Source organism: Rattus norvegicus, chromosome 4, assembly GCF_021556685.1.
Source record: "Rattus norvegicus strain SHRSP/BbbUtx chromosome 4, alternate assembly SHRSP_T2T, whole genome shotgun sequence".
Taxonomy (NCBI): Eukaryota; Metazoa; Chordata; class Mammalia; order Rodentia; family Muridae; genus Rattus; species Rattus norvegicus.
The window spans coordinates 119675331-119690633 of record NC_141537.1 but is presented as its reverse complement, the minus strand read 5'-3'; the positions used below and the strand labels follow the sequence as shown (position 1 = coordinate 119690633).

The 15303-nt window shown below is 50.4% G+C and overlaps 1 protein-coding gene across 1 annotated transcript; it reads right to left on the bottom strand.

Moving 5' to 3' along the window:
• Nucleotides 1–3138: 3138 nt before the first annotated feature.
• Figla (folliculogenesis specific bHLH transcription factor) lies at nucleotides 3139–7380 on the bottom strand. Its single transcript, XM_087659877.1, has 3 exons — nucleotides 7099–7380; nucleotides 5522–5674; nucleotides 3139–3620 (listed from the first exon to the last, which is right to left on the bottom strand). The coding sequence occupies exons 1-3, from the start codon at nucleotides 7312–7314 to the stop codon at nucleotides 3402–3404; spliced, it is 588 nt and encodes a 195-aa protein (XP_087516003.1). The 5' UTR covers nucleotides 7315–7380; the 3' UTR covers nucleotides 3139–3401.
• Between the last annotated feature and the right edge of the window lie 7923 nt (nucleotides 7381–15303).

Below are 15303 nucleotides of genomic sequence, written 5' to 3'. Positions count from 1 at the left end.
GTTAGGTGCAAATATCAGGAAGGCCTGCATGACATCAGGCATGGGGGTGACATCAGCCAATCACCAGCTATTAGCAGAATCCCTCGCTTCAAAAGTCCTAGAGGAAACTAATTCTGCCAACAACTATGTGTGTGTGAAGTCAGGTCCCTGGCTAATGCCATGAGACCTGGAAACAGAGGACAAGGTAACGCCACATCCACACTCAATCCCTGACCCATGGAAACTGTGAGGAATTGAATGTGTTGCTCTAGGGTTGCTCTAAAGCTTATCACTCACATGAAACAGATACCCACTCTGGACTCCACATCCACTGTTCCCCCGACTTGGGGTCCAGCAGCCATCCCCAGGGCATGCTGGGATCAGCTTCTCACCCCTGAACATCAGAAAGGCTCCGAGAGGCACCTTCTACACTGCCTCCCAGCCACTTGTCTCATAGCCGTCACCTGCTTGGCACACATCTCTCAGAGCTTGCTCCTGTTCTCTAGGTCTCTCCTGTTCTCCTGTGGGTGCCTCCTGAGCTTGTCCCAGTTTATGCTCAGACACAACTCTCCACTGTTATGGCTACAGCACACCAAAACTGAAAATGGGAATTCTCCTGAGATACAGTCTCCGCAGTTACATAAGCCAAGTCTGACTATGATTTGGAGCCATGTATGCTGCTAAGATTCTCGACCACTATCACCAATGACAAACAGCAGCAAGACAGATGCCACTCTGCCACCAGTGTGATGTCAACCTTCACACACCAGAAACCCTGTAAATAAATCTCTCCCGGACCTTGAAATCAGCCCAATTCCTACTAAGACCATGGCTTCTCATGGCTCGTGCCCTGCTCTGTCCACACATGAGTGGCTTTAGTCCCCAGGAAACCTGCTCCAGTCTCAGAGGCTGGAAAATGCTACGCATTCCCACCCCCACCTCAGCAGATGCTCATGTGCTTCACTCTGGATCCTGCCTCCCAGGAATGTTGCTGACCATGCACAGCCCTTTCCAACCCCATCTCTAAATCCCCTCAATGCCATTACTGCCAGCCTCAGGAATTCCGTTCTCCAGATCCTCTCTAAAGGCAAGAAGAGGGGTGCTACCTACACAAAGCATAACTGGCAAGGCCACAACCTACATTCTGAGCCCTCTGAAAGACTACTTCGGGCTAGAGAGCCTTGAGAGCTGCCAGAGAGTTTGTTCTGTCAGGGTATCTGAGTAATATTCTAGACCTTTGTGTAGTCGCCTCTTTGAATAACCTGGGCTGAAACCTTCTAAGCATCCTATGGTCAAAGAAAAGCTGGCTTTGGGGGCTGGAAAGGTGACCCAGTAGGCAAAAGTGCTTGCTTTGCAAACATGAGAACTTGATTTAGAGTCCCCAGCAGGGCCAGCACTAGGAGGTGGGGACACACAGACTGTGGGGAGCTCACAGTCTGTGCCTGCCTACCATGCCCCCAGCTTGACTTCTTGCACTGTATAAGCTGGATGTGCTGCACATGTCTGTAATGCCCAGGCTCAGGAAGTGAAGGAGGCTATCAGAAGTTCAAGGCCAACCTGGGCTGCATGCGATCCTGTCTATAAATAAATACCTCTTTTTAAATGCCAGTGGATAATAAGTTCTTAATAAGGTGAATGAATCCTAAGAGTGTACCTTCACAAAAGCAGTCATACTTACAAGCTGCCTTAGAAGTCAGCCCTGACAGAAGCCACGAGCCCAATGAATCGAAATCTCAATTATGTGGTATGGTCTTTGTTTGCAGAAGTGGCATGTTCATGGTTAGGTTAGAATACCTAACAGGTCTGGGCATGACGGCATGCATCTGAACCCTCAGAACTCAGGAGGCTGAGACATGAGGATAGAGAGTCTGAGGCCAGCCTGGGCTACACTAGAAGATCTTATCTCAAACAAAACCAAACAAAAACCAACAAGTAAACCCAGAAAAATAAGTCTTGTTCCTTTTTCTGAAGAGAATTCAGGACCTGTTATCCTTTGAAAATAAAGACCCCTAATAATAGGAGACCTCACGGAGAGGGTAGCTAAAGGGGAGATAGCTGGGAGTGACCAGCTTACGGACCATGTGGCAGAGTAGCAGCGGGATCCAGCGGATCCAGCTTGTGGGAACTGATAGAAAACATTCCTTTTTTATTATTAGGAAGAGCGACCAGTGCTCTAACCACTGAACAACCTCTCCAGTTCCAAGAGAATGTTTCTATTTCAAGTGGCCATACTAGGAACACCAAGGCTACGCATCCATCCACTCAGGAAGTCTTTAGAAAGCCAATCAGAATGGAAGCCATGATCAGCTGATCAGTCAGGAGGCACAGGGCACTTTTAGAGCAGAGCCCTGGCTCTTTCTGTAGAGGTGAGCTTCCTGCGTCTTGGTGGAGCAAGCAAAGGCCTTGCTAAGCGGACACTAACCTACCAAGTACTGTGCCAGACACATTACATCTCCTGAATCTCCCTGTTAGCCTAAATACAAGACGGATACAATTATTACTTCTGTTCTACGCGTAGAGCAACTAGGGATCCGTTCAGCAGCTCCTGCGAGATCACGCAGCTAGCAAATGACACATTTGCGGCTCAGCAGTCTGCCTCCAGGCGTACTTTTAATTGGCGTTTAGCTGCTTCCCAAGATCCCCACTGCACCTCTGCAGCCCTGCATGTCAGTGAGCAGCATGCTGGTGCTGGTAGTCTCGGCTCAGTCAGTGATAAGCCTTTCTTATTTCGGTAGTATTTGCTACAGGGCTTGGGTTAGAAGGTCTGTAGCACAGGCAAACAAAAACAAAGCAACCTACCAATATCACCTAAAGGGGCTCGGATCCAGAAAGCCTTCTGATGTGCTAAATAAGAGCATGAAAGAAGCTGGAGAGGTTGCTGAGCAGTAAAAAGCATTTGCTCCTCTTCCCGATGACCCAAGCTCAGATTTCAGCACTCACTTTGGACCGCTAACAACCCCTGTAATCCTAGCTCAAGGAGATCTGATGCCCTCTTCTGGTCTCTGTGGGCAGTGCACACAGGTACACACGTGTAAATCTTTTTTTTTTTTTTTTTTTTTTTCTTCTTCTTCTTCTTTTCTTTTCTCTTTCTTTTTTTCGGAGCTGGGGACGGAACCCAGGGCCTTGTGCTTCCTAGGCAAGCGCTCTACCACTGAGCTAAATCCCCAACCCCACACGTGTAAATCTTTAAGAGGAGGAGGAGCAAGCCTTCTGTGTGGGCTGTGTGGCTCTGTGGGAAACCCCTCCCCCCATGTGCCTCTGATTGGCTAGGGAACACAGTCATCTCCAAGTAAGTAAACTCCTTTCCCGTACCATCTCATTTTAATCATATTTTACATGAAGAAAAATACTCATCTTGGCGATGCTCTGTGAGCTTTTCAACTTATACATGACTGTTTTAGAAGGAATCCTTTATCAAACTCCTAGTGAATGAAGTAACTCCTAGTCTCAGGTACTGCGCTCTGATGATAGCTGTACAGCTCACTATGGCCACCATACGCCCAAGGCCCCTCCTCTTCTTTCTTCAAGCCACTTGCACAGCCGGTAGGTTGGGTAGCATTTCCCAAGAGCTCTCTAGTCGAGGACACGTGAGGGTCAGAGGGTCTGCTACTGTGGACCTGCTGCTCCTCAGGGCCTTGTTTCTAGAGAGCATAGTGATTGTCAAACAATATGGCATGTCAGTCAGGAATTTTAAGATTTAAAGCAGCACATGCTACACTCCTAAATCTGAAGGTCTCATTTCATGGATAAAAATAATGCTCACGCTGAGAGAAGAGGCCCGTCAGACCACTGTTGGAGGTTGTTCTCTAACCTCCAACGCTATGCAAGGGCAAAGTGCATGTAGCACAATGTATGGACAGAACCCATAGTTTGCAGGGAATGCAGCACAGAGCACAGCATTTCAGTTGCGCAGTTAACATGCACGGGAGAGCTAGTCTCTGCTCCTGCCTGTTATCCCAGCATGACAGGGGCTGAGGAAGAAAAACAAATCACAAAACGAAACAAAACACACCAATAAAAATTAAGATAGCCAGCTGTGTGAGCCTGTCTTAGGGTTGCAGTTGCTGTATGATAAAATGCCGTAATCAAAGGCAGGAAAGAGTCTATAACTTTCAAGTCACACTCCCTCACTGAGGGAATTCAGGGCAGGAACTGAAGTAGAAGCCATGGAGGATCACTGACTAATCAGCTCGCTCAGTCCAGAACACTGCTCACAGTGGGCTGAGCCTCCCATATAAATCGTCAATCAAGAAAAAAATGCCCCGCAGACTTGCCTATAGTATGCTCTTATGGAAACCCTTTCTTAAATAGAGTCCCTCCTCTCAGAGGACTCTGACTTGTATCAATGGCAAAAACTAACCAGTACAGGGCGCAAACACTCTCACTGTGCTTTCTCCATTGTGGGAATAATAACCCATGCCCACAGTGTCAAAGTATCCCCTTTCCCAGCAAACACCTGAGCAGGACTTGTAGACCCCCCTAAAACACTCCCCCACCAAAACCTTCTACTACACTTAAATTTCCAGAATGTTCCTCCCACCTATAAGCCTCCCCTCTTCTGCAATTTGAAAATGTTTCCACTCTATCTGCTTGCTTTAACCCTTTGACCTCTTCTTTCCATCCTCAAACCGCCAGGATAGAGGGACTTTTGAAGTTTGCTTGAACCCACATACTTACTGACCACGGCCCCTCCACCTCCCAAGAACTGAGATGCAGCTCACTTCCTTCCCACCTTCCAAGGGCTGAGCCTGGCTTCTCCCCACCATCACCTTCTCGATCTCTGTAGTATCTTTGATGCCCACCACTCCTATTTTTCAAGATTCTCTCCTCAGTTTTATGGCCCCATCTTGTGCTCCTGGGTTCTTTTCCTCCCTGCTGACTTTCCTATCTAATAGCATTACTTCAGGCTTTGATGTAAAGCCCTTTGTCTCAGCATAGCTTACCTTCCCTGGTGACAGATCCACCTTCAGGCCTATGCACGAGACAGACCACAAACCAGCCAGAGCCACCTTCTGCCTGCAGGATGTTTCTGAGCTGACTGACCCTTCTGATGTTAGTGGCACTCTGGGGCCTCCCAGTTATTAAGCATGGTCAGCAGATACTTACATAGCCCCTTTCTATCCTGTCTAGTGGCTAATCTGGCAGGAAACAGTGACCTGGTGTTCCAGCCATCAGAGTCCTTACAGATCTAGCAGTAGGCAGGCAGGGGTCCTACTCAGTGCCAGGAAGGCCACGGATAGATGATCAGGCCTGGGTAAAAAGCCAGACCTGACACGTCTGATCTAAGTGACTGTGACCTATATTTTGATTTCTCCAAGTATGGATCAAATAAAATAAATGTCAATCCTTTTCTGTAAATTGCCTAGCATGGCACCTGGCATATAGAAGTGGCTGAGAAAATGGTGGCCACCACTGCTCTAAATTACTGTTTTTTGAGACAAGGTAGTAGAAAAGCTTTGATCTAATAGTAGTACCCCTGCCTCAGGCTCCTGGGTGTAAGACCCCACACCCAGCTTTATTATTTAAATTCTTAACTGTTTACCTCTGAGGCCTTTGCCCCTTCCAGAACACAGCCAAGTATCCGTATATATTCCGTGGCACCTTTAAGGATATCAACTTTACTGGGCTTCCTGCTCTGTGGTAGAAATGGCACCAGAGCCTTCAGCTTTGCAAAGCCGCGGTTGAGATTTTTTATCTAGAAAACAAATACATGGTGAGTCACTGATTCACTTTCAGACGTTTCTCCAAACCACAGAAGAGGGTGATGGGGCTGCACTGTGTTTTTTAAATAAAAGTTTAAAAAAATATATGGGGCTGGAGAGATGCTCAGTGGTTAAGAGCACTGACTGCTCTTCCAGAGGTCCTGAGTTCAATTCCCAGCAACCACATGGTGGCTCACAGCCATCTGTAATGGGGTCTGATGCCCTCTTCTGGTGTGTGTGAAGACAGCTAAAGTATACTTATATGTAATAAATAAACAAATCATATATACATATGATATATATCATATGGTATCTATCAGCCTTGACATCACAGCAGTGTTCTTTTTCCAGTGCCTACTAACTAGCAAAAGAACCTTCTCCATTCTTAGCCATTCTCTCCCCTACTTCCATTAAGTCTTCAGCCCCACAGTCTTTTCCTGCTGCATTTCTGGACCATTATTCCTGAGGTGCTTGCCTGAGAGGTTTGGGAGAAAGTACTAGGCCTAAAGGTGCTCTTCGTTCTCTCCCTCTTCAGTTCCTGTTCCAGGGTCACCCCAAAGGGCAGAGCCAAGGAGCCCAAGCCTTCTCCTTGACTTCTTGGCGGTCACGTTTTGGACCAGATACTAAAACCGACCAGCAGATGGCGCTCTAACCACAACCCACCATAAATCCCAGTTCTGCTGTGGGGGAGATTAAGAGACATTACAATTTTTTTTGCAAATTATGGGGTAGGGGAAGATGGCTCCGTGGATAAAAGTGCTCTCTGTAAACTCTAGCGGTGAGTTTGATCACCAAATCTCATATAAGATTGAAGGAAAGAATCTACTCAATGAGGTTGTCCTCCATACTTCATACTCATATTCCCCCATAAGAACAGACAGACAGGGGCTAGGGATCTAGCTCAGTGGTAGAGCGCTTACCTAGGAAGCGCAAGGCCCTGGGTTCGGTCCCCAGCTCCGGGGGAAAAAAAAAAAAGAACCAAAAAAAAAAAGAAAAAAGAACAGACAGACAACCTTTAAGTAGCTTCCATGAGGTCTGGAGAGGTGGCTCAGTAATTAAGAGCCTGCATCGCTCTTGCGGAAGACCTGAGCTTAGTTTCTAGCACCCACATCAGCCAGCTCACAACTGTTTGAAACTCCCGCTCCAAGGCCCTCTCCCAGCCCCTGTACTCAGGTGCGCATATCCACATGAGACACACACATAGCACGGTCCAGGAGGGCCAGCAGGTGAGACAGCCACTCCCATAGCCCTTAATGTGCAGCCGCATGAAGGTGCAGCATTAACAAGGTCACTGGGGACCTGGGCCAAGCCTCGCGAAGACGAAGTCACCCAGGAGGGCAGAAAGGGAATGCATGGGTGTCGGATATTCATCACCCTCTGGCACGGCAGTGGGAGTAAGGTGGCCCTGGATCCTCACCCGCTCACGCTCTTTGGCGTTGGCCACGCGCCTGCGCTCCAGGACCAGATGCAGGTCGTCTGTGGTGGAGTAGCCACCTGAGGGCAGCCGCTTGAGTCTACAGATGGCGGCAAGTCGGGGCAGGGGCCCCAGCTGTGTCTGAAGCAGCTCCTCCAACACCTCAGCTTGCGGGGTGGCCAGGAAGGGCTCTGGAGATGCAGGCGACGACGTGTCCATGATGGCACGTCAAGGCCACGGGCCGAGGGTTTTGCACCTGCTCCGCTTCAGGTGTTCCAAGCCTCCGTGGGGGTGGGCACTCGGAGGGCATGAGGTGAGAGGAGAGGGCGGGGCACGTGAGGGCACGAGGAGAGAGGAGGCAGGGCATGCAGAGGGCATGAGGTGAGAGGGGCGGGGCATGTGAAGACCTGAGGCAAGGAGGGGGCAGGGGATGTGAAGGCATGAGGTGAGAAGGGGCGGGGCATGTGAGGGCCTGAGTTAAGAGGAGGCGGGGCATGTGAGGCCCTGAGGTGGAGGGGGCGGGGCATGTGAGGGCATGAGGTGAAAGGGGGCGGGACATTGAGGAAATGAGTTTGAGGAGGGGTGGGGCATTCTGAGGGCATGAGGTGAGGAGGGGTAGGCCATGTGGAGGCCTTACTCTTGACACCTGGGTGTGTGAGGTGGGTTGTGGAGGGGGTGGTTGTAGAGGGCCTGGGCCTTGGGAAGGCAAGAGGCTGAAGGAGGCTCTGGAGTTGCCAAGGCAACTCAGCATATGGCCCAAAGGTTTTACACCTGTCCCTCGAGGCTGCAGAAGAGGGGTCAGGGTATGGTTGCAGGGAGCAGGTGGAGGTGAGAAACCATGATGAAAGGGTCTTACAAACTGGCCCACAAGGCCTGAACGAGGGCTGGAAGCGCCAGGGCTGGCAATCAAAGTTGGCAATCAAGAAGCTTTCCACACCTGAGCCTGGAAAGTTGCCTCTGAATTCCCTCCCTGGAGCCCACCTAGTGGAAGTCGAGAATTGGTTCCCAAGAGTTCCCTGACCTCTGCCCATGGGGGGCACATGCACCCCACCACCACCACACACACATACATACACGTTCAGACAAAATAAATAAAGGGGGGGGAGCCTACTCTGTCACACCTTGAGCTCTGGGTATGCGCAAGAGCAAGGATGAGTGACAGAGCACACGGAGGGCCACCATGGTCTGCGGGCCTTGTTCCTGGTTCACTAGGAAGCATGAGGCAGGAGCGGATTTGGGGGTGGGGGAGGACACTAGGAGAGGTGGAGCCTGTGAAGGGTCAGCCCTGTGTGGGTCCTGCAGAGATTTCTGACCCAGGGGTCTTTCACCTGTGTGGAGCAGGATGGGGCATCTAAAAACCAGGAGGAGGGGTGTTAGCCTCAAGCTAGTGGTGAAGGGCCTTAATCTGACTCACCTGGGAAAGGCAAGGATATAAGGGACAGAGCAGTCCCATGGAACTCTGAACCATCAAGAGGTCTTATGCCATTAACATCTGGGGTACTGGACTCTAGGACAGGAGGAGAGGAAGGTGGTACCACAAAGGGAGCAGTGGTCCTTCAAAGGTGTTTGATCAGTGGGTCCTACATTTTCTCTGCTTCCTCCATATGCAGCATGAAGGGGCAGGACTAGGTTGGTACACGGAGGACCATAGTAGAAGATCCTTTTCCCTGCCTCACCTCACAAGTCCATCCCCAGGATGAGTGGAAGTCCATGGTTAAGGGACTTTAACTTGGATGCACTTAGGGGAGGTGTGGAGGATGAGGAGAAATGATGCCTTATGGCCTGCCTGCACTGCCTGAAGTGCTGTGGTCCTGAGCAGTCTGGACTCTCAGAGGGGACCCTCTAATACCCGCCAGGTGCTGACTGTGAACACTGGGTCACTGCAGCAGTTCTCGGGTTATCTCACAAGCTGGAATCACCAAGGAAGTCTGTTTCCTTTCTTACACAGGCACATGCATGCACACACACATGCACACACACTCTGAGGTGCCTGTGTCCAGGGTTCTGATTTCATGGGTCTGAGTTTCTGAATGCATGCAAATGTTTGCACATACGTACATGTGTGCTCATTCTAAAGCTCCAAAGTATCGTCTCCCCACCTACTGAGGCTAGAGAGAACTCTGTGGAGTGAGTAGGAGTCAGAAAGCCCATCTTCAGCACAGTGAGCACAGGACACGTGAGTGATGGGGGTCTATATGAGAGTTTGATTCTAAATCCATCCTATATGTGACTTGTCTTTACAGAGAGGGTCTCATGTAGTCCAGGCTGGCCTTGAACTTGCTGCCATGAAGGATGACTTCAAACTCCTGATTCTTCTGCCTCCAACTCCCAAGATGGGAATCACATTCATGTACCCCCAGGCAGGGTTCTATGCAGCGTCTCCAATTCCCACAGCGGCCCCCACAAGGGTCTTCTCCAGCTCCTGCCATCCCACAGAGGAGTAAACAAACAGGAGAAGCTGGCTCTCCCAGCTACAGAGACTCAGGTGGAGCTGCACCCAGCCCCCTTGCCCCATGAGGTAAATTGACTCTGATGGCAAAGATGGTCTCTAAACAGATAATGCAGGAGCTCTGCTGTTGTCCAGATGAACACCGCCTGGGCAGAAGGTGGCCAGAGCACCTGTGAGAAGGATCTCAGAGCTGGGCGAGCCATGGCTGAGGGGCACGACTGTGCAGGTGACTTTTCCAGAGGTGCAATGAAGGGTGCATGGAGACAGGGTGAGGAGGACCTAGACTGCTACCCTGAGATCTGCAGAAGATCTGAGAGGGAAGATTGCAAGAAAGGCAGGACTTGGGGGAGGCTCAGAAGGCAACAGGGGGCTGAGGAAAAGGCTCAATCAGTAAAGTGCTCAGCCTCAGGAGCCTGAAGACAGAGTCTGGATCTCTGAGTGCCACGGAAAAGCCAGGCACCATGTCTAACCTGGCCCACGTGGCAACATTTCTGGCCATGGAGAGACCTTGTCTCAGAAATTGGAAGGTGCCTGAAAAGCAACATCCAAGTTTGTCCTCTGACCTCCACGGCTGCATGCTGGGCACATGTGCTCCCATGCCCACAACAATGCACACCTCCAAATGGTAAAGAGCACAACTGCTTGGGTCACACAGAGGAGTGAGGGGAGAAGCGACTGGGAAGTAGACACTGCAGTGCTCAGCCTTGTGCTGCAGAATGAACCCACAGAGTCATCCCTCTGGGGCATGGACCTTCCCTCCTCCCACCTGCAGCCCAGCCTCCTCACCCCTCTCTCCTGTAAGAGGCTGTGGTGAGAGGCTCGAAGGCTGTGCAGCAGTATAGCCAGTGACTACTGGTTCTTGGGAGGACTTTATAAGAGGATCCCTCTGTTGGGTGTGGTGAGGGTACAGAGGCAGGGAAGGATGGTCAAGAACTGTGGCACCAAATTAGAGTATGGAGGATTCTAGTGATGAGGAGACTAGCTTGTGGGACCATGAAAGGCAGCCTGGTTCCTGGTTGAGGAGGCTTGAACCCCAGTGACTCTGAAAGGGATGGTAGGCATTTCACCTGACTTCCAGCAAACCAGGCCCCATCACTAGCCGCAGCCCTCCATAGATATGTGGCCATCAGGCACAGAAAGACAACATCCCAAGCCCCTCCACAGGTAGAGGATGTGACAATAGGTCACAAAGACTCTAGGTCACAAAGGCTCGAGACAGATCTCCATTATAATGAGGTACCTAAAGGCCTGGAGGCCTTTGAACTTTCCTTCCCAGACACTCCTCCCTGCAAAAGGCATTTAAACTCAGGCCCACCCTGAGAAGTGGGGTATGGTTTTACTCATCCACTTCCTGCCTTGACAATATGTCTTAAAGCCATGGACTGTCTCTTTTCATTGGGATCCGAAGTGGGGAGCCACGGAGAAGGCCTTCACCTACAGAGCCACCATCTAATCTCCTGTAGAAGGCCTTTCTGCCCTCCCAGTGGTGGCCACCAAGCTCAAGGGTACTGCCATCAAGCCAAATACTTTCCCCTCCCCAGCACCCCACTGCAGGAACAGCTCCCAGGACCCCCCTCTGTTCTCAGATCTTCTGCAGCAACCTAGCAGCTCCTGGATGCCCAGTAGCCTGAGAACCAGTCAGCCCCAGCCTCCTTGCAGGCCCCAGGGGACTCCTGAGCCAGCTCTAGCTGTGTCCCATGCCACAGACTATGTTTCTTCACCCCTGGAGCACTGTCCTGAGGCTTCCCACAGCCTGCCCGGTGACAGCATGGGGTAAGTGCAGTCAACTTTCCGCATCCTGCCTCCCCAGTGGCCGAGCCCTGTGGTGGAGCAAACACTCGACCCATATCTCTCTAACTGGTGCCAGTTTTAATCCTACACTGGCCGGGGACAGAATACTGAACAGGGATGTAGTTGGTCTTTGCTGCTTTGTGAGTTCTTCTTTTCTCACCCTTTAGCCCCACCCCCACCCCAGCTTCACCACCTAACACTAGATAGGACAGAAACAAAGCGGGGAGAGGTGAATTAGGAAAATCCCTGACTCTAATTTCTTTATTTTTGTTTCATCTTTGAGCACAATCGCTAATGAACTGCAGCCAGCCCCTCTAAATATCCAACAGACCCTGGCATCCTTGCATTTATGTACCCTGTGAAAGGGTCCCAGAATTCCAAACGTCACAGAATTGCAGAAATTATCTGCAGCTGGAAAAACACACTTTTAGAGCCCGAGGCAAATCATGGTCAGCTGCTGCAGACAGTCCAAAGCAGCCCCACACCCCTACACCTGGGGTTACAATGAAAACACATTCTTCTCTCTCTCTCTCTCTCTCTCTCTCTCTCTCTCTCTCTCTCTCTCTCTCTCTCTCTCTGTGTGTGTGTGTGTGTGTGTGTGTGTGTGTGTGCGTGCGTGCGTGCGTGTGTGTGTGTGTGTGTGTGTGTGTTTAAAGAGACCAAAATTCCAGAACTCTCACTACACACTTCTAATCTGCCAACTGTCTCCATCCCTAATAATGATGTTCGTGGATCAGGAAAATTGTTAAAGTGTGTAGAGGCACTTTCTGTGTGAGCCTAATAACTTGCGGTCAATTCCTGAGCCCACGCTAAGCGGGATGAAGAGAACCAACTCCAAACATGCCCTCTGACATGAGCACATACCCACAGACATCCACACATAAAGACACGAATTCACCAACGCTCATACCTACAATTACATGCTCACACTCGAAAAGAGCCTGCAACACACTCATATATTCACACACAAATGCAGAAACCTTCTGTAAATGTGAAGCTGTGTACAGGCTTTTCTGTAATGGTATGAGCAGTTCCTCCAGTGTGTACTCTTCTGCTGGAGAAACTGCCCCTTGTCCCCAGGAAAACAGGCCTGGATGTCACTTCATGTGTGATCTATGGCTTCTTCTTTGTCTTGGGTCCCATCATGATGTGTGTGATCCCAAAACCTGTCCACTCATTTTCTCACCTTCAGAAATCTCCGGATGAGAACGCTGCGGCACCCAGAATGTCAACAGCACAAACTATGTGGTGGTCAGTGTTACAGCCTGCTCCTGCTATCAATCCATCCATCCATGTCACAGACATGGAGTTCCTGCAGGGCAGACAGGGGTAGACACTCAAGGGTGGGAGACAGGAATGCTCACTTCCCCCGGTCAGCTAAAGAACCTCTGTCTCCTCAGATGGCTGCAGTCAGTCTGTGGAGAACTTTATCCCTCTGGTCCTTCTAAATCTCTGTCAACCATCGAAGAAGTAGCCAGAGAGACCGGAGCACTGACCACGTTTTGTGAGCAATAAGGAGTCCTTTATGGCTACCTGCACCCTATACCCAGTGTCTTTTGGCTCCTGGGAGCTACAGTGATAATTTGTGGCTCCGTGCTACTCCAGAATATGAACATCCTATATCTCTAGCTTTGGTCTAAACAAGGCATCAATATCACTGCTGTTCAAAGCTCTGAGAAGCTGAAGCAGGAGAATCACCAAATATCTGAGACCAGCCTGCCTTCTATAGAAATCCTACCCACCCCACCCCAAAAAAGATGACTAAGATGACTACTCAGAAACGCCATCACACTCCAGCCCTCAGAGAGTACAAATACCACTTACTAACAGGACAATGTCACAGCGCAGGGCAGAGAAGCAGCTCCACAGTCACCTGAGTTAAGGAGAGCACCTGAGAAGTTCTCTGCCCTGGCTGATGGAGAAGCACCAGCATCTCAGGAGGTGTCTCCTCTCCTCTCTAGAACTGGCTTTGTTTGGAACAGTCTCACTATGTAATTCAAACAGGCTAAACGTGATGATAACACTAACACCTCTCTTTCTGAGTGTCATATCAGGATGTGAGCCAGCATACCCAGCAAGCTTTTGGTTTTTTGCCTTCTGAATGAGTTACCTGATTGCCTTGGGCCTCAGTGAACAGTGTGGGCATACACAAAGTTCTTCCCAGAACTGATAAGCGAGGCCTGAGGGGGCTGTGCCCCAGGACAACAAACAATTCCTGTGTCCTACCTCCTTCCTTAGGCCCCCTGCCTGCTGCCCCAGGACTGCAGGGCCCACAGAATGGGTGCCATTGGGCTTTGTCTGGTGCCAGCCTGGAACAGCTGAAAGCTGAGGGGGAAATCCCACATGCACTTAGAGAAAATTTCCACTTGTTGCACTGTCTTGCTGCCTCAGGCTAGCCAGGCACATCCAACTTCCACTAGAACTCCAGATTCTCCAGGTCTCCTTCCTGGAGTTGCTGGGAAACTCCAGTGCTGGGAAATCCAGAGGAGGGATCTGCCTCAAGCCGGAGCACACCTAGCAAGACCTGTGCGCAGAAACGTTTCCAGAGTCCTGTGCTTATGGGTCTCTATTTTTCTTGTTTTTGTTTTTGTAAGACTATTTTCTGTGTATGTTCTGCCTGCATGTAGGTATGTGCATTCCTGGTGACAGCTGAGGGCCCCAGAGGGAGTTAGAACCCCGGGAACCAGGAAGTTCAGGGCAGTGTGAGTTCTTAGATCCAAACTCAGGTCCTCACAAGTGAGCCCAATTGTCAACACCGAGCCTTCCTTAGAGGCCACACGCACACTGTCTTCAAAGTAAATGGTGCTCTGGAGAGCACTGCAAAGCAAAAGGGTTTCTTTCTCCCGATCTGTTTATCTGGGAGCATGGACAAGTGATGACCTTGGATGCTCAGCCCAGTCCTGTACCAACAGAGCGACCGCTCCTGAAGCTCTGCACTGGGCAGCAGCGTGGTGAGCAGCAGCAGGGGAGGGATATCTGTGTCTCCAGGGCCAGCTCTGATGTGAAGAGAGATCAGCTCTGTCTTCACCAAGGCCGGACCAGCCAGCAGCAGGGGAGAGCATGGTAGGGAAGGGCAGAATGGAAGAAGTGGAAAGAAGAGGGTTTCTGGGGCGGGAGCGGGTGGAATGGGAGTATGCGCAGAGAGGACACCTACTGCTGGACTTCCTGTACTCATGTGGTCGGAGACATCCACCGGGCCAGTGGTAAGAACACGGCGTGCTGTAGTTAGGGTTGGTTGTCAGGATGGCTCCCATGTAAGATCCATTTGTTGAGTGTTGACTGCCGAGATGGGTGAGAGCTCATCTTTCTCAGGCAGGAATGACTGACGACCTTGGAACACCAGCTCGGTTCATAAAGAAAAGTTCAGTGTTGACTTCAGCTTCGAACACCATCCTAGCTGTGGTCCTCGGGGAGTCAACAGGTGGCCTTAGCGGGGTGGATGTCTAGACACTGAACCATGAAGCTGGATGCCATCTGGAACTCTGAAAAGGATTCAAGGCCCAGGGAGGAACAAACTACCTCCTAAATATGTGTGCCCATAGATGAGTGCTGCTTTCCCAGATTGGAGAAGCTTCTTTTCCTTAATATGTGTGTCCATAGATGAGTGCTGCTTTCCCAGATCGGAGAAGCTGCTTCTGCTCAGGGAGTGGTTAATGTATAGATTGTCAAAGGGTTGAGAACAAGTATTGAGTGATAAGCCCCAAATGAGACATCTATATCACACACACACACACACACACACACACACACACACACACACACACACACACACACACACGGTGTATGTTGAAAAATGGCACAGAAACAATGTAAGAGATGGATGCTGGGGAGGAGTGCTGTAACAGCCTCTCTTCTGCGCAGGTAGAGGCCATTGCACTCATGAAAGCCCAGCAGCTGTGGTTACTTCCACTAACGCCCCACAAGGTGGAGCCCTTCAGCATCCCAGCAATGCACGGAGCTATTGATCG

Excerpts from the sequence above, each read along its gene's own strand:
- Figla (XM_087659877.1), bottom strand. The coding sequence starts at position 7,314 with ATGGACACGTCGTCGCCTGCATCTCCAGAGCCCTTCCTGGCCACCCCG. Across the intron at positions 5,675-7,098 it reads ACGCCAAAGAGCGTGAGCGG|ATAAAAAATCTCAACCGCGG; the intron begins GTGAGGATCCAG and ends TTTGTTTTCTAG. Across the intron at positions 3,621-5,521 it reads AAGGGGCAAAGGCCTCAGAG|AAACAAGGCCCTGAGGAGCA; the intron begins GTAAACAGTTAA and ends TATGCTCTCTAG.